Source organism: Pan troglodytes, chromosome 1 (genome assembly GCF_028858775.2).
Source record: "Pan troglodytes isolate AG18354 chromosome 1, NHGRI_mPanTro3-v2.0_pri, whole genome shotgun sequence".
Classification (NCBI taxonomy): Eukaryota; Metazoa; Chordata; class Mammalia; order Primates; family Hominidae; genus Pan; species Pan troglodytes.
This window is the reverse complement of record NC_072398.2, coordinates 26,322,424-26,345,695: the sequence shown is the minus strand read 5'-3', so window position 1 is coordinate 26,345,695 and position 23,272 is coordinate 26,322,424. Positions and strand designations below refer to the sequence as shown.

General features: G+C 39.9%; 1 protein-coding gene across 1 annotated transcript; it reads left to right on the top strand.

Moving 5' to 3' along the window:
- The first annotated feature begins 794 nt into the window (after positions 1–794).
- On the top strand, positions 795–13,194 carry FAM177B (family with sequence similarity 177 member B). The gene is given in 5 exon segments (XM_016939388.4): positions 795–1,163; positions 9,585–9,773; positions 10,069–10,135; positions 12,515–12,612; positions 12,971–13,194. Coding segments are annotated over 4 exon segments (477 nt in total). The 5' UTR covers positions 795–1,163; positions 9,585–9,599; the 3' UTR covers positions 13,109–13,194.
- Positions 13,195–23,272: the final 10,078 nt, after the last annotated feature.

The following is a 23,272-nucleotide window of genomic DNA, read 5'->3' as shown; positions in this document are numbered from 1 at the left end:
AGATAAATGAAAATGGAAAGAGCTCTAGAAAATGTTTAAGTGTTACATACTTAAAATAGTATATTTACTTATTGAAGTTAAATGCCAAGATGTAGAACTAGTGTGTTATTTTCTTGGTACAGATTACAATGCTGTGTTTCAGTGAAGGAGCTAATTGAAATGATTAGTAGATAGATGTAATCAGAAAAATATTAAATGAAGATAGTAATTTCTAAAGCAGGAAATAAAGACAGTTACAAGTCTGTTCTTATTTTTCTAATCTGTTATAACTCCTCCCACCCATTAACCTTAACTAAATGTATGATTCATTTGTTAAACAAATACTGAGTTCCAGCTACGTGTAAGGCATCGTAGGGGCAGAAGATACAGCAGTGAACATAACAGGTAAAACCCTCCCTCTCTGCCAAGGGGCGGGACAGGGAGGAAAGGGAAGACAGAGACAGGTGGAATATGGAGTGTTCAGTGTTGGTAAGTGCTAAGGAGAAAAAATGAAACGAGGTAAGATGCAGAGGGTGGTGGTGAAGGCAATGGGAGGTTGCCTTGAAAGCGGAGCTCCGTGTAGTCTCCATTTGAGTTAAAGACTGGAAATGAGCAAGGAAACAGTCTAAGGAAAGAAAGACTAATAGAGCAGCCAGCACAGAGCTCTGCAGAGAGAGAGGGCGGACCTGTGTGGTCAGGGAATTGCAGGAAGAAGGCCCGTGGGGTTAGAGTGATGTCAGTGGCGGGAGAGTAGTACAAGATGGCGTCAGAAAGCTCGTAGGGGTTAGGTATACGGCCTTGTAGGCCATTGTGAGGAGTTTGGCTTTTACTCTAGGTGAGACGGGAACCCACTGGAGAGTTTTAAGCAAAGACATGACATGGTCTCACTTCGGATTTAACAATTCTGGCTCCTTTTCGAGCGTAGACTGGAGGGGGCCAATTAGGAGGCTGCTGCAATAATCTAGGTGAGAGACGACGGCAAGGGTGAGAGATTATAGACCAGGGTGGTAGCAGTGGAGTAATGAAAAGTATGATTCCAGAAATATCCAAGGCAATTTCCTGGCAGATTTGATGTGAGGTGTGATTAAAGAAGAACCAAGAATGACTTTAGTGTTGTTGGCCTGAGCAACTGGAAGAACAGAGTTGCCATTTATTGAGATGAGAAGGCTGCCGGAAGAGTAGAGGTAAATGTGTGAGTATGTGTGTGTTGGGGGGACGGAGGGAGAGTTGCACTGAAAGCATGAGCAAAGATTTAGACAAATTAGGATTGAGATGTCCATTAGACAACTAAGAAGAGATGTCAAGCAGGTAGTTGGATCTGTGAGACTCAGGGAAAAAGTCTGACCTGGAGAATATAAATGTTACAATCATCTGTGTGTGGATAGTATTGAAAGCCACAGGGCCAAAGGAGATCATCAAGAAAGCAGATAGGAAAGAGAAGAGGTCCAATCACTGAGCCCTGGGGTAATACAATATTTAAAAGGTCAGAGAGATTATATGGCCTGTTAATTACATTATATACTTAGGAACTATCCTTCACAGTCTGTATTTGGGGTTTTTAAGAAACAAAAGGTAGAGGTGCTCCCAAGAATTAAACTGAGCCGGGCGCAGTGGCTCATGCCTGTAATCCCAGCACTTTGGGAGGCTGAGGCAGGAGGATCGCTTGAGTCCAGAAGTTCAAGACCAGCCTGGGCAATATAGGGAGACTCCGTCTCTACAAAAACAGCAAAAAAAAAAAAAAAAAAAAAGGCTGGGCGTGTGACACGTGCCTGTGGGAGGTCGAGGTTGCACCACTGCACCACTCCAGCCTGGGCAAAAGCAAGACCGTGTCTCAAAAAAAAGAAAAAAAAAATTAAACCAAAGCCAAAAGAAGATCACTTACAAAATACCCACATCTAGGTGTGAAGCTGGCAATGTTCCCAAGGTTTTTGTAAATAAGTTGATTCCAAACTGTTCACTATTGAGACCCCTCTGTGTGACATGTACCGATTACAAAGATGAATTTTGCATAGCATATTCTAAAATGCCCATTAGGTGGCAGAAAAACATTCAGTAAACCAACTGTGAGCTAGCTAGTGCTCACTCTTGTGCTCATTCACGGTCTCTCTCTCCACTCCCCTCCAACCTCCCAAAGAGCCCTCTGAACTTAAAGATGTGTATGGCTATTAATGCACAACACCATAATCATAAAGAACGAAGACTGGTATTTTCTTCAGAGAGCCAACAGATATCATCAGTCTCTAAGATAATAGAGGCAAGCCAGGTGTACAGGGGATGAGAGTGTGCATATGTTTCATTTGGTTTGGAAATGTATGAATTTGGACAGTCTTAAGAGGAGTAAATTGACTATAATGAGACTATTAGGCCTTATTTTTAAACTTTTGATATTTAAGCTTTTTAGCTTGGGGCAGTGTGAAGAAGTGTTTAGAAAGTAGAAAGCAAGAAAGCCTCTTGGAAAAAAAATAGACAAGATGTCTTACAACTAGCCTGATGTTTAAGCTTTCTGCAATACACCAAATCCCTAAATCACAAGTCTCTGTTTCAGTTTCAAAGTTTCCTCTTTTCTCACTCTCTTTAGGGCACTGGTCCCCAAACTTGCCTGAACATTGGGATGACCTGGGCAGCTTCAAAATATACTAGTGCCTGAGTTCTACCCACAGAGATTGTGATTTAAGTGGTCTTAGGTGTGGCCTGTCTTTGAAATTATTTAAAAGACCCCCAGATGATTCTCATAACAAAATAATTTTGAGAGCCACTGGGCTTAGCTAATATTGGATGTATAAATATAGACCTTCCCACAACTCAAACATGTTCCACCCTGTAAGACACACAAGAGAACACTTCCACGTCAGCATATCCAAGTGCACTGTATAGCCTCAGCCTACAGAACCCTTAACTCTTAAATTTATCATCTATTGAACAATTTCTAACATCAGAATTTGTACTACTTTCAACACCAAACATCACTAATTAATGAAAGAAAAATACAGAGGAATTATGTAAGTTTCTTTTTGAAAGTGTTTTATTTTGCTTGTTGTTGCAGAATGTGTTTTGTTTCCTATGACACTGATAGTATTTATTTGTGCAATAGTATTATGCTTAACATATTGTTGGTCTTACATACCAAATTAAAATGGGTATTTTTTGCTGCTATTTAGCATCAGAAACTAAATGATAATACCTCTTCCTACTTCTTACTGAGGCTTTTCTGTGATACACCATTACTAAGTCAGGGGAAATCATGTGTACCATTCAGAGGTCCCCAAACAGGGCAGATACCACATCACCTTGCTGTGGATGACAAATGTAACCTTTGGCAGATCTTTTGCAACTCTGACCTTTGACAAAGGCATTAAACTCAGCATTGTAGCAATAAGATTTGGTGATTTATTTTTATATATATAAGCATATGCATATATGAATATATATGTGTGTATATTCAATCATGTTTGCATTGCCCATAAAATATTTTTAAAATTCGATCTTCTAGTCTTCATTTTAATGGATGACTGACAGTCCATTTGCATTTATTATGATTATTGACTTAACTTGGAATTAATGCTAATATTTTGTTTAGTGTTTCTTTTGATCATGATTTTTCCTGTTTCCTCTCTCTTGCCTTCTTTCACAGTGTTTCTTTTCTTTTTTATTTTCTTCTGCTGGTTTTGAAGCTATACATTCTAATTCCATTATTTGTCTAGTTACCTTTCAATTGTTAATATGCATACTTCACAACCTATCTTATCCAGCCTATCCCAAAACAATACTTAGAATTCTGTCAGCTCATATTTTTTGTTATTATCTAATACTTAATACTGTTTTGTCTTTATACTGTCCCCACCAAAATAGTGTTTTTGGTTTTTGTTTTGTTTTGTTTCTTGAGACGGAGTCTCGCTCTGTCACCCAGGCTGGAGTGCAGTGGCACGATCTCAGCTCACTGCAAGCTTGGCCTCCCGGGTTCACGCCATTCTCCCGCCTCAGTCTCCCAAGTAGCTGGGACTACAGGCGCCCACCACCATGCCCAGCTAATTTTTTGTATATTTAGTAGGGACAGGGTTTCACTGTGTTAGCCAGGATGGTCTTGATCTCCTGACCTCGCGATCTGCCCGTCTCAGTCTCCCAAAGTGCAGGGATTACAGGCGTGAGCCACCGCGCCCGGGTTTGTTTTCCTGTTTACTAATGTTTTTACTTATATTTATTGCATCTTACTTTTTGTTTTCTTTTTTTTTTTTTTTTTTTTTGAGACAGTCTTAATCTGTCACCCAGGCTGGAGGGCAGTGGTGCAATCTCAACTCACTGCAACCTCCACCTCCTGGGTTCAAGCGATCTTCCCACCTCGGACTTCTGAGTAGCTGCGACTACAGGCACATGCCACCAAGTCCGGCTAATTTTTTTGTATTTTTTTTAGTATAGACGGGTTTTCGCCATGTTGGCCAGGATGATATTGAACTCCTGGCCTCAAGTGATCCACCAGCCTTGCCCTCCCAAAGTGCTGGGATTATAGGCATGAGCCACCATGCCTGGGACATCTTACTTTTTCTTACCTCTGGGTTTAGTTTTCTTCTTCTTGACATAGAATTTCCTATTATTAATCTTTCAATAAAGATGCAGGAATGGTTAATGCTCAGTTTTTGTAGGTCTGAATATATCATTACATTACTCCCACTTATTGTTTAGCTGGATATTGAATTCTCTATTTTTTTTTTTTTTTTTTTGAGATGGCATCTTCTCTGTCGCCCAGGCTAGAGTGCAGTGGCACAATCGCTGCTCATTGCAGCCTCACCTCAAACTCCCAGACTCAAGCAAGTCTGTCACCTCAGTCTCCCAAGTAGCTGGAACAACAGGCATGCACCACCTTGCTCAACTCTCTCTTTTCCTTCCTTCCTTTCTTCTTTCTTTCTTCCTTCCTTCCTTCCCTCCCTCCTTTCTTTCTTTCTTTCTCTTTCCTTCCTTCCCTCCCTCCCTCTTTCTTTCTTTCTTTCTTTCTTTCTTTCTTTCTTTCTTTCCTTCCTTCCTTCCTTCCTTCCTTCCTTCCTTCCTTCCTTCTTTCTTTCTTTTCTTCTTTCATAGAGACAAGGTCTCACAATGTTCCCCAGGCTGGTTTAAAACTCATGGCCTCAAGTCAGCCTCTCACCTCAGCCTCTGTAACTGCTAGGATTATAGGTGTGAGCCACAGCGCCCGGCCTGTATTCACTTCTGAAACTACTATTAGACATACTGAACTTTCTCATCTATCCTTTATATCACCTAACTTTTCTTTCGTATTAAATATATATCTCTTTTTTTCTCACCCCACACTCCAACATAAATTATACTGTATTGTCTGTTGCTTGAACTATTTCGTAATAATTAAACTTTGATGTTGAGAAATTACAACTTTATTGTACACTTCATTGCAACTTGAAATTCACGGTCTTAAAGTGAGATTTGAATTTCTATTGACCGCCTTTTAAAAAGTAATACCAAACCATAAAGTTAAAATTGATGTACATTGAGTCATATCTAAAACCACACATAAACATAAATTGTATTTCCTATTTTAATTTCAGGGGAACTACTGTTTGGGAAAGCTATTATTAGGTAAATGTTTTAAAAATTACTGTTTCTCATTTTCAGTCATACCCTAATGATCCCAGCAAGATAATGTCCTGTCTTCTAAGATGTGCATCAAGCCTGGTACATACTGAAAAACCTATAAGGTCCTGGATAATTTTTGTTTGATTATTCATTGAAGAAACATTTATTTTCCAATTGTGTGAAGTTTTTGACTGTTAATAAAAGAATCTGTCAACCATCAAAAGAAAAAAAATTATACTATATTGTGAGAGCTTTTCTCAGATTTCCTCGTATGCTTAATCAATATCCAACCTACAACTATGCGACGATATTTTTTTTTTCTGCAATTTGTTCTTTTCCAAGTCAGTCTTCTTTAGGGATATTGTATTTTGCTTCTTTTATCTTTTTGAATATATTAGGTTGGTGCAAAAGTAATTGCGGTTTTTCCATGACTTTTAATGGCAAAAAATGGAATTCCTTTTGCACCAACCTAATGTTAAGCACACTAATTTTAATGTTTCCTGTTGTCCTATCATTCCTAATTCTCAGGTGAGGACTCTCCCAGTTTTCTCATCAGCTGAACCTTCCTCCAGATGGCTAATTTCTTCATGTAGTTTGTAAGTTTTTACAATAAGCACATCCTCAGCAGGCATTTGTTGGTTTTGTTTTTGTTTTTTGAGACAGTGTCTCACTCTGCCGCCCAGGCTGGAGTGCAATGGCATGATCTCGGCTCACTGCAACCTCCACCTCCTGGGATCAAACAATTCTAGTGCCTCAGCTTCCCAAGTAGCTGGGATTATAGGCTCTTGACACCATGCCTGGCTAATTTTTGTGTTTTGGTTTTTTTTTTGTGGAGACAGGGTTTCACCATGTTGGCCAGGCTGGTCTGGAACTCCTGACCTCATGCGATCCACCCACCTTGCCCTCCCAAAGTTCTGGGATTACAGGCGTGAGCCACCACGCCCGGCCATGAATTGTTTTTAGTGGAGATTCAGTATACCCTGTCTTGTTGAATTATTCCTCCAAGGTGACTTTGTACTTGGCGTCTGACAGAGTTCAGTGGATTACACTGCCTTTATTTCACTCAGCTTCATCTTAGGTTTTCACAGCATATGAGGACTATGAATTTGGGCCATACACCAGCATGTGGTACTGGCGGGGGTTTCCAATATTTTTTAGGTGACTATTTCTACCCTTGTTGCTAGGAGATAGCTAATTACTTTGCTACTTTTGCAAGCTGGGGGTAGATTTTCCTGTCCATATTTTATAGATAAGATAGTATTTTATTACCTTAGTTTTATGCAGGTGGCTTCATTTCAGCTCTCCACACTCATGGGATCTGAGATTTGGACTCTCTTCTCTCTGTTGGTAATAAAACTCCAGCTCCAAGGCCTATATCTGGTTCTGAACCCCCCAGCAACCATCTCGGCTTCAGCTCATACTTATAGTTTTGTTCTTTCTCTTATTCTGACATCTAGGCTGGCTGACTTGCTTTCAACCCCCTGCCCCTCTCTCTCTCGTCTCTATCCCTAGGTCTCTCTCTTTTTTCTGCTTCGTTAGTGTACTTATGATTTAATGTTTTCATTTAATTTCATCCAGCATTTCTGTGTGTCTGGAATAGGAAGAATTATTCTACATCAGTTCAGCCATATTTGTTGATATAATTTTAAAGTATCTTAAATATTAATTAAAACAATATGAGGCCAGGCATGGTGGCTCACGCCTGTAATCCCAGCACTTTGGGAGGCCGAGGCGGGTGGATCACCTGAGATCAGGAGTTCGAGATCAGCCTGGCCAACATGGTGAAACCCCGTCTCTAGTAAAAATACAAAAAGTTAGCTGGGGGTGGTGGTGGGTGCCTGTAGTCCCAGCTATTCAGGAGGCTGAGGCAGGAGAATCGCTTGAATCTGGGAGACAGAGGTTGCAGTGAGCTGAGATCGTGCCGTTGCACTTCAGCCTGGGTAACAAGAGTGAAACTCCGTCTCAAAAAAAAAAAAAAAAAAAAGGCAAAAATACATGTGTACGTATCCTTACAACATTGGAATACTGCCTGACACATACACTGCTAAGTAAATTATAGGTACTTAATAATAGCCAGCTTTTATTAAACACTTACCATTTGCTAAGAATTGTTCTAACTTCTTTATGTGTCTTTACTCATTTACTCTTCATAACAATTTTATAAGGTTGGCACTATATCATTTCATACTATTATTTTATAAATGAGAAAACCAAGACACTGGGATATTAAATAATAGGATTTTAAATCCAGGAAGTCTATCTCCAAAGCTTTCCAGCTTTATTAAGATATACCTTAAATACAATAAAATGAACTAATTTTAAGTGTAGAATTTGATTCATTTTGACAAATTATACAGTCAAGTAACCGACATTATGATCATGATATCTATTAGAACACTTCCATCACCCCAAAAAGCTCCCTTTGTCACTTTATAGTTAATCTTAACCCCTACCCACTCTCCTCTAGCAAACAGTGATCTGTTTTCTAGATAATTTTGCCTTTTCTAAATTTCTACATAAATGGAATTATATACGATGCAGTGTCTGGCTTCTTTTGCTTAGCATAATACATTTGAGAGTCACAGTGTTGCAAATATTCATTGTTTATTACTTTTAATTGCTGAGGAGTATTCTATTAAATATATGGACCACATTTTGTTTATCCATCGTCAGTGGATGGACATTGAGTTGACTCCAGTTTGGAGTGTTCACAAATAAAACTGCTACGAATATTCCCATACAAATCTTTAGGGAGACATACGCTTTCATTTCTCTTGGATAAACATCTAGGTGTGAAATTACAAGATTTTATGTTTAACTTTTAAGAGACCAGGCATAGTGGCTCACATCTGTAATCTCAGCACTTTGGGAGGCCAAGGTGGGAGGATCTTTTGAGCTCAGGAGTTCGAGACCAGCCTAGGTAACATAGTAAGACCCCATCTCTATAAAAAAAATTTTTTTTTAATTAGCCAGGCTTGGTGGCATGCACCTGTGGTGCCAGCTACTCAGGTGGTTGAGGCAGGAAGATTGCTTAAGCCTGGGAGGTAAGGGCTGCAGTGAGCCATGATTGCACCACTGCACTCCAGCCTGGGTGACAGAGCAAGACTCTGACTCTGCAGCCCCCCAAAAAAATTTTAGGCTGGGCACAGTGGCTCGTGCCTATAATCCCAGCACTTTGGAAGGCCAAGGTGGGTGGATTACTCGACATCAGGAGTTTGAGACCAACCTGACCAACATGGTGAAACCCTGTCTCTACTAAAAATACAAAAAATTATCCAGGCGGTGCCTGTAATCCCAGCTACTCAGGAGGCAGAGGCAAGAGAATCACTTGAACCCAGGAGGCAGAGGTTGCAGTGAGCCGAGATCATGCCATTGCACTCCAGCCTGGGCAACAAGAGCAAAAAAGTCTGTTTCAAAAAAAAGAAAGAAAATTAGCCATTACAGTGGGTATGTTATGATATCTCATTATGATTTTAATTTGCATTTCCCAAATGACTAATGACATTCGTCATCTGTATATCTTTGGTAAAATCTCTACTCAAATATTTTGCCCATATTTTAATTGAGTTATTTGCCTTTTACCTATTGAATTGTAATCGCTCTTTACATGTTCTGAAAATAAGTCCTTTACCAAATATATACTTTGCACATGTTTTCTCCTGTCTGTGTGAAGTCTGTACTCTTAACCATTTCCTACATTGCTTCTCAATATTTATTGAAATAATTGAGAAACGTCTGCAGGATAGTGACCCCTTCCTACTAGCAATTGTGTGTTTTAACGTTAACAAAAGGTAAGAAAACCCTGTTGACACTTTTGTTTGAAGACTGAAAGTTCACGTTTTCGCTATTTATCAAATCTCTTCCATTTTGGTACAGAATAGAACAGTCCTTTTTTGGATTTGAAGAATCGATGAGGTCACAGGTGTGATTACCTCTGAATTCTCTGTCTTTACTATCCATTGAAAATAACTAGATAACTCTCAGCTCTGGGTAACTTGCCCTAAGGAGCCCTGTTTTTAATTTTCTAGTTGTTTTGTTTCATTATGGAGATTGACGGTTTCCAGCAGTTAGACCTAGAGAAGAGTGTACCTTCCAAAAAGACTACTCCTGAAAGGATTATCCATTTTGTTGACGGAGACATCATGGAAGAATATAGCACAGAGGAGGAGGAGGAAGAGGAAAAAGAGGAGCAGAGCACAAATTCAACACTTGATCCTGTAAGCTTAGTATATCAATATTAGGGAACATGGTGGGGGAGGCGGTGAATGAACAAGAGATTGAGCCAGACCAGGTTTATAGAAAGAATAGCTTTAAGCTAAGTCCTTGGTCTCCTTTTTTGCTTCCTAAATCCACGCATAGGCAACTTACAATTTTAATCATCTTGGTCTCTTCATCTGTGAGAGAGAAAATGGAACATATTATATAGAGCATTTTGAAATCTCTACATTAAAACAAATCTGCAGTCACCATTCCTCTTATTAACTACTCTATCTCAATTTCTCCTTTTTTCAGTCTAAACTTTCCTGGGGGCCCTACCTATGATTTTGGGCAGGACGAATAGCAAGCACTTCATTTTCTAGTAAGTACTGCTAAGGTTATTTTTTTCTATCCTAAACAAATATATATATCGATAGGCCCTCAGAGTATGTGGGACTTCCAATTGTGTAAGCCACTCCATCGCATCCTGAATAAGTGAGATCTGGGCTAAGCTTTCATTCCCAAAGGCACAGAACTTCGCATCCTCAGGCAGACCCTTCATCTTTTACCAACTCTCATCAGGAAATTCTTATCTCGGCCCAAATTTTATCTACTTCTAAAGTTCCTACTTATCTTTCTTAGAACCATACAAAACTGCTATAGATGCCTCTTTCATAGGACAGAGGGCAATATTTGAGGGCAATAATCAGTCCTCCCTGAGTTGACTCTTCTCCTGAATAAACTTCCAAGTTAAAAAAACAATTATTGTTGTATGACACAGTTCTAAATTTCTAACTTCCCTCATCATAACTGCTTTATTATAAACATGAACTTTATTGATCCCTCCTGGGGGCATAATGAATGGGCTAAGTGAATACTTATAACAACTAAAATACTAAATCTTATTTTGCTTGACTTTCACCAATTTTTTTAAGACATAGTTGACAACATCTAATTACTCATTTCCATCTAACTTGCACATCTTGTGAATATGATAGGAAGGCAAACTAAGAGTCTGAGAAAATAGAAATTGTATTAATAGCTCTTAGAAATTGATCTTCATTCATTCATTTAAAAAACATTAGTAAGTGTCTACTATATGCTCAGCACTGTGCTGGACCCTGGGACACAAAGATGAATGACAAGTCTCTGCTTTCAAGGGACTCAATATTCAGTGAGTCGTATAGACCAGCAAACATGCTCGTAATTATAATTTGTTGTCACAATTGCCAGGGTAGAAAGTGCATAGGGACTCTGACCTGGAAGACTCGGGCATGCTGACATGTGGGGGAGACCCCTTAAGAGAGCTATGAAAGTGTGGCTGGCTAAGGCTGCTTGAGGACCATGAAAGTGACCAGGGAATCTTTAGATTACAGTAAAAAGTAAAGATGGGGTGATTTAGGCAGATGGTATGAACCTTCAAGAAATAAGTGCTTTTACACAAGCGCAGAGGGTTAGTGATTTGGAAGTTACATTGAAAATCCCGTGAATACCAACCCTACCCTGACCATAATAAGTTAACAGAAAAAAAATGCTGTCTTCCAGAAAGCTCTCTACACTTCGGTTAAGGCAAAAGGGTTTGAAAAGATATGTTTTAGAGGGAGGGAATTGGAGAAGATTAGGTCAGGTAAAAGAAGCAAAACTCAATATGGGATTGAGAGTATGGAGAAGAAGAATGATTTGCATGCTGGGTTTTGATTTAAGATTGCAGGGATAGGATGTATGGTGAGCCTAGCTTCCTTGTGAGTTCCAAACAGAACTGCAGTGGTAAAATGCTCCTGAATGGGGCTTCAAGATTGTAGTGGAGGCATAAAGATGCTAGCAGTCAGTGCTGTGGTCTGTCTACACAGAGATTTTGTTTGAATGGAGTTGGAACTCAGATGACACGGGTAATTAATTTTTTCAATTTAAAATTCTAGTAGGTCATAAACAGGAAAGCTTCCTAAGATTTATTTTAATATATTTTTTAAAAGTTATCTTCTACACATGTACTAGGCAGTGCAGCAAATAAACAGGACAAAGAGCATATTAATGAAAAGATAAGACATATTTAAAAACAGCATCATTTTGATGCCCTATATGAGCAATATCCCAAGAGGTAGAATGAGTCAGAGGAATCAGAAAGTCCTATAATTGAGGGGTAAGAGAAGGCTGTCGGAAATCCTCTAATTGTAAAGGAAAACTTTTCTAGGAGACTTCTTTAAGAAACCACTCATTATTCATGCTATGCCTTTATCCCTGACTCTAACAATCCCAGTGCTGAGCCTGCAGGCCACCTTGCTACTGAAGGCAGAAAAGGAAGGCCTTAAACAACTTCTGAGAAGTCTGTCTGGCTGCATGGAAGAATTCCTGATGTGGGTCTTGGTAACATTGGATTGAGTTTGGGTTTAATTTGAAATATACTTGGAGCAGATGTTTAGCCGGTATGCATGGGGATAATGAGCAATACCTGTTCTGATTGCTCAGGACCCATGCTATACCTGTTGTTAAAGTATATTGAAAATCTCTCCTGATATATACATCTGGAAAAAATGGTTTATATATAATCCCATATAAAGATAGAAGATTTGACAAATTTCCTTTGAATCCTAGAATTTTTGAGAGGCCAAGGCAATTGAAATGTTTTGTCGGCCTTGAAGTTAAGTATAGTAATAGACCACTATTACTATACTATCAGAGTAGTTTAAACTCTGGGCATCTCAACTGATGCGAAGCTTTAGTTAGTAATTCAGTTTGCGCAAGTGCTCGTTCTTTCTTTTAGCATGTGAATTCCTTGGTGGAAGATTTGCTGTCTTCTTCGGTCTTACTCAACCCAAATATCAGTATGTGTTAAACGAGTTCTATAGGATACAAAACAAGGTATGTGACACTCTGATGGAGACAAGGGGCCTGAGATGGGAATATTGGTTGCTCCAACTTTAGGCCAGTATAGAAAAGTATTTTTCCCACCTGGTCATATGTACTATAATTTCACCAAGCTCCCATAGTCAGACTGACTTATTTTTCTAGTTCTGTTCACCCCGGGACACTTCTTCACATTTGCCTCACTCCTGAGAAGTTAGGATGTCATGAGCTGTGTTGTAGAAGAAGGTAGTTGGGTGAGAAGGCTCAGATTGCTTAAAGTAGAAGCTTCTTACATGGGCATTATATACAAGAGGGGGAGTTCAGAGGTCTTTGTTTGTACAGTTAAACATTTCCTTATTTCTCTCCAAAACAGAAAAGTGACAACAAAAGTGAAAGGAAAGGATCAAAGGCCCAGGCAGCTGAGGTTCCTAATGAAAAGTGTCACTTGGAGGCTGGGGTCCGAGAGTATGGAACCATACAACAGGATGCGACAGAGGCCATTTCTCAGTGAAGCACCTCATCCAGGGAGGGTCTGGTGGCAGATCCTAGCTCATGATGGCAGCAAAGACTGCAGTTTCCCTGGATCTCTGTTCCTTGGCCATTGATTACCATGGCAACACCACCAGAGGTAGCACTTCTGAGCCAGATCTGATCCTAATCTCCGTGTGACTTAGTCTCAAGCATCCAGGAATTACAAGCAATAATGAGAGTAATTTTGGACACTTTCTCAGAATAATTTTTATATTCAAGCCACCCCACCTCAACTCCACCCCCGTGATACAAGTCCCATGAGTACTGACATTTGCACAGTAGCATAAATGCCTTAAGGAACTTTGGGACTGGGAGTTTTTGGCTGAAATCCTCTGTCATGGGACGAGGGTACAGAAAAGAAGCTCTATTCCTCAGAAGAAAATTTGGGTGCCGCAAAGTCTAAAAAAATCCCCTTTCAGGGTTTGATATAGGTGTGTACTTCCAACAACCATCCTGGCTTAGTTGGGGATTGTTTTACAATAAGTAAACATTGCTAATAACTCTGTTACAAGATCATTATCAAGATCTTTAAGAATTAGGTACATCCCTCCAAATTAAAACAATTGATAAATAATATAAGCTCTAGAAAAAAAAATTTTAATGGATTATTTTCTTATTTATTTGTCAAGAAATTTTCAAAACCTGGAAAGACCGAACATGGAAATCATTGTTAGATAACACAGGGTGTGCTGGCCAAAGTAACTGTGATACATTAATAGCAAAAAACAAACCAAAAAAAAAAAAATGAAAAACACAGGGCCTGCAGTAGTAAGACATGAGTTCCAGTTTCACTTCTCCCATTTACTAGTTGTGTGATTTGAGATGTCTAGATTTCTGAGCTCCAGTCTACTTTGTAAAATATGGGTGACTTGACTTTGCTTGTTATTGTTATACAGAATTATGAGAAATAATAATTTATTGTTGTTTTAAGCTTTGGAGTGGTTTGTTATGCAGCCATATATAATTGAAATTATAGCTCTAAGAGAAGAGGAAGTTGGAATTAATTTAATATGAAATCAAAGACAGAAGTAGGCCTGGAGCATAAGGAGTTGTGAGTTGAATATAGTAGGATAGGATAGATTATGCTGCACAGACACCTCCAAAATCTCAGTGTCCTAAAACAAGAAAGTTTATTTCTTTCTCTTGAGAAGTCCACTGTCAGTTTAGGTGGCTTCCCAGACAGGTGTTCTCCGTGGAATAGCTTAGTGTTGCATGCTTCTTTGATCTTATGTTTCCTCCATACTGTGATGTGCTCTCGGGGTTGCTGGAAAAGGAACAGCATGGAGAGTTAAGCAGTGGCAATCAATATCTCCACTAACAATGAATCATGTCACCTCTGTGTATGTTTCGTTCACCAAAGAAAATCACATGGCTATAATTAATTTTATGGGTGTCTGAGCCTCCTAAGATAGCTGAGAAAAGGAAACACTTTCTTCTAATGGCATAGGAGATAAATGGTAGGCTCAAGGATCAATATGATATTGATTTAATCTCAGCTGTCCTGCCTCTTTGTAACCCAGTAGCCCTGTGCAAATTACTCAACTTCTCAATGTTCTCATCTATAAAACAGGTTTGAGACAGGAAGCAAATATAATTTGAACCAGCTTTATGCAACAAACAAGAATTTTGTGGAAAGTACACTGAGTTATCAAATGGACACCAAAGGGAGATGAGTCTCAATAGGATCTGAACAGTGTGACAAGCAAGCACCCAACAGGTACTGTCTGTCCATCTCTCATCTTTCTTGCCCATGAGGAAGATGCCCACTCTATAGCTCTTCATAATTCTTCTGTTCAAGTGACAGATATACTAGTCTTTCGTCCCCATTTCAAAGCATAGTGGGGATAGAATCTGTTTCGCTCCTTTTTGTCAAGTATCACTCTCTAATTCAATTAATTGTGGCCAGGGAGATGGAGCCTTGTAGTAGCAACATGGTTATGGGACCTATTTCTGGGTTAGGATGGTTCTCAGGAAAAGGAAATTGCAGTGAGCTAGGTAGGTATCCCATGACTGTTTCATGTTAAAATTGAGGAAAAGCACGTAAAGCTGTGGCTCTAATAAGGTGCTTAAGTCATAGTATCAATTATAATTATTAATATTTATGATGGTTAATTCTGTGTCAACTTGACTGGGCCACAGGATGCCCAAATTAAACATTACTTCTGGGTGTATCTGTGAGGATATTTCTGGATGACATTAGCATTTGAATTGTTGGACTCAGTAAATGGATTGCCTCCCCAATGTGGATGAGCACCATCCAATCCACTGAGGGCTTGAATGAAACAAAAGTCCAAGGAAGGAAGAATTTGCTCCTTTTTTCTGCCTCATTGCTTGAGCTTGGATATCTCATCTCATTTCATCTTCTCCTGCCCATGGACTGGGATTTACTACCTTGGCTTCTCTCATTCTTAGGTCTTTGAACTCAAACTGATTTACATCACTGGCTTTCCTGGGTCTCCAGTTGGTGAATGGCAGATTGTGGGACTTCTCAACCACCATAATCATAATAAATTCAGTTCCTCATAATAAATCTCATTGTATCTATCTATCCAATTATCTGTCTATCTACCTATGTCTCTATAAATCTATGCTATTGGTTCTGTTTCACTGGAGAACCCTGACTATTATAATATTGAATGAGAATCCCGGTTTCATGGATTCTGAACGGCTTGTCCCCACTGAAGAGTCAGTCTTAGGTCTTCATCTGACATGTTCTGTTAGTCCAGTTTCAAGGTGAAGTAAATCTGAAGGTTTTATCATATTGCAGAAGTGACCAGGTCTATCAGTTAAGCATTGGTTACTTCAGTCTTAGGTGTCTGATCATACTAACAATCTATACCTGATTTACTTACTATTTTGCTTCAGAATAGCCCTAGGAATGGACTGTTTTTGACTTTTCCATTTTCTAAAAAATTATTCACTTCTTGAATATCCACTTATTGATGATTCTAAGGAACTAGGTGGGCTTTTCCCTTTCAGACACCCCTCTCTCTCACAAGAGAAAGAGGGCTGCTCTCCTTTCTCTTTCTTTTGCCCATTAAACCTCTGCTCCTAAACTCAAAAAAAAAAAAAAAAAAAAGAACTAGGCAAAACAAAGTGTGATATTTGAATTGAAGAAGTGGATTTTTATCTAGCAAATGTTATACTCTCAATTTAATTTTCTTTTTCACTAAAAGAAAAGATTCTCTTATGGTCAGTGACCATATGCAAATCAATTGAATCTTGAGCAAAATATAATAAAGAAGACAAATGGAACCAAATACCCAGATCTTATCAGCCTATTCCTGCAGGATAAGTCCACAGTTTCTTTAATATTAAAATTAATTCATTTATTTAATATTAATTGGACATCTACTATGTGCCAGTTTTTTTGTTTGTTTGTTTGTTTGTTTTAGGTACTATTAACAAAGAAGACAGAAATCTCTACTTTCCTGTTAGCCTTGAATTCCCAACAGCTAAATGATTAGGACATTCAGTCTTTGTATGGTCAGCCTCTCAGATGGTCCTCAACGATCTCTACCTCCTGCTATTCATACCTTGTGTAGTTCCTTCTCACACTGCACCAGGGTGATTTATGTAACCAAGAGAATATGGCAGAATTAATGATATGCCACTCCAGAGATTGTTATAAAAGATACTTTGGCTTCTGTCTTGATCTTTCTCACTACTTTTCTCTTGGATCATTCATTCTAAAGGAAGCCATCTGCCATGTTATGAGGACACTCAGCCAGTGCAGCAGACTGAATATGTTCCCCCACAAATTCATATGTTGAAACCCTAATCCCAGTGTGATGATTTTGGAGGTGGGGCTTTTGGGAGGTAATTAGGTCATGAGGGTGCAGCCCTTATGAATGAGATTAGTACCCTCTCAGAATGGCCTGGTGCGGTGGCTCATGCCTGTAATCTCAGCACTTTGGGAGGGTGAGGTGGGCAGATCATGAGGTCAGGAGATTGAGACCATCCTGGCTAATACGGTGAAACCCCGTCTCTACTAAAAATACAAAAAATTAGCCGGGCATGGTGGCGGGTGCCTGTAGTCCCAGCTACTCGGGAGGCTGAGGCAGGAGAATGGCGTGAACCCAGGAGGCTGAGCTTGCAGTAAGCCAAGATCACACCACTGCACTCCAGCCTGGGCGACAGAGCAAGACTCTGTCTCAAAAAAAAAAAAAAAAAAAAAAAAATGGCCAGAGAGCTAACTGGCTCTCTTTCAGCATGTGAGGATATGATGAGAAGTCAGCAGTCTGCATCCCAGAAGTGTGCCCTCACCAGAACCTGACGATGCTGATGTCCTCATCTCAGATTTCCAGTCTCCAGAGCCGTGACAAATAAATTTCTGTTGTTTACAAACTACCTAGTCTACAGTATTCTGTTATGGCAGCCTGAACTGATTAAGACTTGGAGAGCTCATTGTGCTAAGAAACTTTCATCTCCAGCGAACAACCTTTGAGGAACTTGAGGCCTGCCTACAACCACGTGAGTGTGCTTGGAAGACCGCCTTCCTCCAGCCTGCAGAGGATTGCAGCTCCAGGCAACAGCTTGCGTGCAACCTCGTGAGAGATGCCGAGCCAGAACCTCCCAGCTAAGCCACTCCTGGATTCCTGACTCATTGAGAATATGAGATAAATGTTTATTGTTTTAAGCTACTAAATGTTATGGTAATTTCTTATAGTGGAATGGATAACTACTTCATTTTTTATTCCTAAATATTCCTAAGGACTTCTGAGGATAAACTCATCCAAGAACTATAATGCACCCAGAAGGAGTACAGGAATTTTACCTTACTCCCTCAAGGCTAGATGGAACTCACTGAGCTGTATCAGATAAGCTTCCTGCCTTACTGCGCTGTGTGGGGGCCTAACTAGGCAACCATTGCCTGCAAGTTGAATCTGGCTGTTTTATTTGCCATCACTGCCAATTCCCATATTTGCCACCTGCTGAGTCACCCAAAGGGATTTTCATTGTACCAGGAAAAACACTTCTATGAAATATTAGTCATGAGCATCCCAAAGTGAAAAAGTTTAGGTTCTCAGAAAGTACAGCTTTTTAGCGATAAAATATTTTACTCAGATATCCATAACCATTTTCCTCAAAGCACAATCATAATGTCAAGTTGACTCAGTAGGAAGGTATATTAGTTCATTCTCGCACTGCTATTAAGAAATACCTGAGACTGGGTAATTTATAAAGAAAAGAGGTTTAATTGGCTCATGGTTCCATAGGCTGTACAGAAAGCATGGCAGCATCTGCTTGGCGTCAATCATGGTGGAAGGCAAAAGGGAAGCTGGCACTTCACATGGCAGGAGCAGAAGGAAGAGAGAGGGGGAAGGTGCTACACACTTTTAAACAACCAGATCCCATAAGAACTCTGTCATAAAAATCGCACTAAGGGGATGGTGCTAAACCACCAGAAACCTCCTGCATGATCCAATCACCTCCCACCAGGCCACATCTCCAACATTGGGGATTACAACTGAACATGAGATTTGGGTGCAGACAACCATACCAGAAGGGGTTCCACCATTGGCCATACTCTATAATCAGAACCAATGCTCTTCACCTACAATCCGGACACTGGTATAGTACTTGTCAGGGATCCAGACTCTCCCTCTTTTATAGTAGGTTTCCTCTTGAGCCTTTATTATCTTTCCATGCCGTCTGGTCTTGGTCAGTGTCATCCCAGCCCATCTTAACTCATTTTTCTCTCCTTGAACCTGAGAGAAGATGTTGCAGTCCTAGTCCTTTTCCTCCCAGGAGGCATTTCTGCCCTTTGTAAATTTATGGATGCTAAACAAAATGTGGAGAAAACATATTGCCCTGCTCTATCTGGCAGCTTCCAAGATTCAATGATATATTGGGAAAGGAGTAACTCACTTCCCCTTCCAGCAACATGTAAGCCATAGACTCCTGCCAGGCCAAAAATATCCCCGATTAAACAAATTATGTAGCAGAAAGTCTTTGAATTAATAAACCAAATTTGAATAATTATCTGGTTCTTGATGTTTTTAGTTATTTATTATGACCATACTTCATTGTGCGTAATGCAGGTAAATGAAAGTTAATTTTATTATTTCTCTTTCTAATGATGGATTCATATAAACCTTTACCTTCAGAGTGGAAATTCAGGGACTCTCAAGTGATCAAAGAAGCTCTTTAGCAAATGCACACAGAAAATCTTACCCCCCTTTATCTTCATACATACAAAATTCAAATGTCTTTCCCTGACTGGACAGTCCTGCCAAGAATTGTTTGGGTCTTTTTCATCTTTGTTGGTGAGGTGGTCCTTCAATTATCTGTAAATGTTTCTATCCTCTGCCAAATTACACCACTTCCAAATGCAAGATATAATTATTTCCTCTACCTACAGCAAAATGAAGCCAAGTACACCTTGAATCATTTTCATTCTCAGGTACCTTATATAGGTTTGCCAAGAGCCAGGAAACACAGTGGTCAGCTTTTTAGGCAAAAGTGTTGAAAGCTCTTTAGGGAAAATCTTCTCTGTAAGTTTTCATTTAAGTTGGGAACCAGAGGGGAGTGGCATGGTTCTATCAATCTGAGTTTAATTTGGGTGGGAAGTATTTTTACTGGGAAAAAGAAAATGAAGGGCCCCCAACAAATTACTCAAAAGGAAGTGGATATTATTTTCCTGGAACATTTACTTAATCTGTCATCTTCAAGCCTGCCCTCAGGCTTGACTGGCTGTATAAATCAGGACAAAGTGGCAGAAACAAAATTCTCTTCAGAATTGAGTGAATTTCTGTAGAAAATGTGTCCTAAGGTAAGCATTTTATGATGGTCTTTGGTGTCTTGGGGAAAAAATTTGTTTCAGTGACAGAGCAAGATGACCCCAAGAGTAAGATGACCCCAAGAGCAAGACAGCTCCCAAGAATGTGGTGATGGTGGGAAAACCTACTTCTTTCTCTTCAAATTGTAAGAAGGTAGTTCTTGAAACTTTGTATATAAAATTATTAATGCCAATTTTAAGGAACTGATCAAAATATCAACTTTTCCTCATTGGCTGATGTGATGGCTAGTTTCATATGTCAACTTGGCTAGGCTCTAGTACCCAGTTACTTAATGAAATATTAAGCTAGGTGTTGCTATAGAGGTATTTCATAGTTAACATCTACAATCAGTTGACTTTAAGTAAAGGAGACGATGCTAGATAATATGGGTGGGGTCCCATCCAGGTAGTTGAAGGCCTTTAAGAGCAAAACCCTGAAGAGAAAGAAATTCTGCATCAAGACTATAGCATCAGCCGGGCATGATAGTTCACGCCTGTAATCTCAGTACTTTGGGAAGTCAAGGCAGGAGGATTGGTTGAGCCCAGGAGTTCGAGACTAGCCTGCACAACACGGAGAGACCCCATCTCTACCATCAGAAATTAGCCTGGCATGGTGGCATGAATCTGTTAGTCCCAGCTACTCGGGAGGCTGAGGCGGGAGGATTACTGGAGCCCAAGAGATTCAGGCTGCAGTGAGCCATGATGGTGCCACTGCATTTCAGCCAGGGTGACAGAACGAAACCCTGTCTCAACAAAAACAAAAAAAAACCAAAAAGAACCCCTACAGCTTCAAGTCTTACATGAGTTTCCAGCCCGCTGGCCTGCCCTACAGATTTCAGACTTGCCAGCCCCCATAAGGATGTAAGCCAATCCCTTGAAATAAATCTCTTTAATTCTGTTTCTCTAGAGAACTCTGACTGATAAAGCCGTTACCCAACATGCATTTAGTAAGTTACGACTACCATATTTAGTTAACTATTACGTGGGCCAGTTGGCCAATATTACCATCATGCGGTGTGCAGGACAGCTGTCTTCTCTGCTTCATCTTAGTTCACACAGTCCAGATTTAAACATGCTTACACTCTCACATTCTTGGGCAAAAACCTTTCAAATGACGTTTAACATCTTAATATTTACGAAGAAGTACCTGGGCCTGTGTTCACTCTTTCTACAGATTAATGGCAATCACATAGAACTGCGTAACTGAGAACTAAAACCTTTCCATCCAGCTGGCTGTGGGACAGCGAGTGGATAAAAGACAGGCCCAGCAGTTCCCACCAGACGCAGAACGTGAATGCCTGGAATCTGAGAAGGGAACTTGGAGATTAAAGGAAAAGTGAGTATTCAAGAGCCAGGAAACCTAGATTTTAACTCCAGGGTCTCTAGTCATTAGCTGGGGGGCCATACTCAGGCCAAGTTTCAGACTTGTCCTCAAAATGAGGATAATAAAAGCCAGCATCCCTACAAAAGGTGAGAATTAATTGAGATCCTGTATGTGAAAGCATTAATCAAAGCTCTATACCAATGGCACATCAGTGTTACCTTATCTCCTTTGGTCTCTTCAACCCCTATCAATAATATCCAGAAATAGAAAACTGGACAATGAGAACATGTGCCAAAGCTTATTTCTATGCCCTTCTCTGCATTAATTCCCATAGGAGGTGTGATTTTATGGAAAACAAAATATGTTATATTCACTCCCTCCACCCCATGTTTATACAGTTATAATGGTTCAATTTAGTCCCTATCTATGGAGAAACATGTCATTGTGTGGGAAACATATATAATAATATACTCCACCATATAATAAGCTCTTCACCAACTTTCGGGGTTTGAGAGACCTTCTTGTCTGGGGTGGAAGTGAGGGAAGAGGGCAGGATGGGGCAAATGGAGTCTTAAACCCTTCAGCTGATAGTAGTTTAGGAAAGAGACACCGATCATCATCTTCATAGCAATTAGAAACCTAGAGAGGTGGGAAGAACTCTGGATAATGAGTCATGAAAATTAGATTCTAGTCCTGACTCTGCTACTAAAAAGTTACACGACGTTAGAAAAATTTACTGTCCATGGGTTTGGTTTTCTAATTTATGAAATGAGGCGGTTTGGACTAAATTAGCTTTACCTAAAGTATGTTCTTCTGAATATTAATAATTTTTTTGTTTTGTTTTGTTTTGTTTTTTTGAGACAGGGCCTTGCTTTGTTGCCCAGGCTGGAGGGCAGTGGCACAAAAATGGCTCACTGCAGCCTCAAGCTCCTAGGCTTAAGCCATCCTCCCACCTCAGCTTCCCAAGTAGTTGGGACTACAGGTGCATGCCACCATGCCCCTCTAATTTTTTTTTTGAGACAAGATTTTGCCATGTTGCCCAGGCTGGTCTTGAACTCCTGGGCTCAAGTGATCCACCTGACTTGGCCTCCCAAAGTGCTGGGATTACAGGCATGAGCCACTGCAGCAGCCAAATAAGTTTTATATTAAAAAGGAGGATCTGAGAAACTTAATTTTTTGGAGGAATTTGGTTAAACAAAACAAAAAAGTATCATTGCCACAGAGTTTTTCAGGGTATTAATAAACTAATGTGCCTCATTAAGCTCCAAAAGGCAGATAGTCGCAGCTACTTGGGAGGCCGAGGTGGGAAAATCACTTGAGCCCTGGAGTTCCAGGCTTCCGTGAGCCATGTTCCTGCCACTGCACTCCAGCCTGGGTGGCAAAGGGAAGCCCTGTCTCAAAAAACAAAACAAAACAAAAATACACAGTATACAATATTTCCCAATGTATTTGGTCATAAAATCACTTGTGCATGGAGGATTTCCAGAAGTAGCAGTCTGAGGAACTTACTTTGAGAAACATTAACCTAGAAAATCTATAAAGTGCCTTTTAATTCTAATGTTCTTATTCTATAAAGCTGGGATGGTGCCAAGAAAGTGGACATTTGCCAGTTGTATGAATGACGCGCTAGAGTAGAAAATAGTTTTTATTTTACCAGCATCTCCTTTAAACTTTCTCCTCTTTTAATGGCGTCACTATTCTTGCTGTCAGCCAAGCTGGAAACTTCAGTACTTTAGGGGCCACTTTGACTCTTGGCCATCAATCTGTCCATTGCTAAATCCTGACAATTCATCCTTTATGGTGTCTCTGAAACTCATTTCTATGTCACTAATCCTGTTTCCTGGCTTTACTGATGGACCTGTGTTTTGATTGTTGTTTTGCTGGTGGAAACACTGAAAATTTCTCTAGCAAAGACAGGAAAAGTCTCCTTCTCTCTGCCGGTCTATTCTTTACCTTCACACCAGAGGTTTTTCTTGCAAACCATGAATCCAATCAGATTACTCCTCTTCTCAAATATTTTCAAACGTCCTACAGTGTCA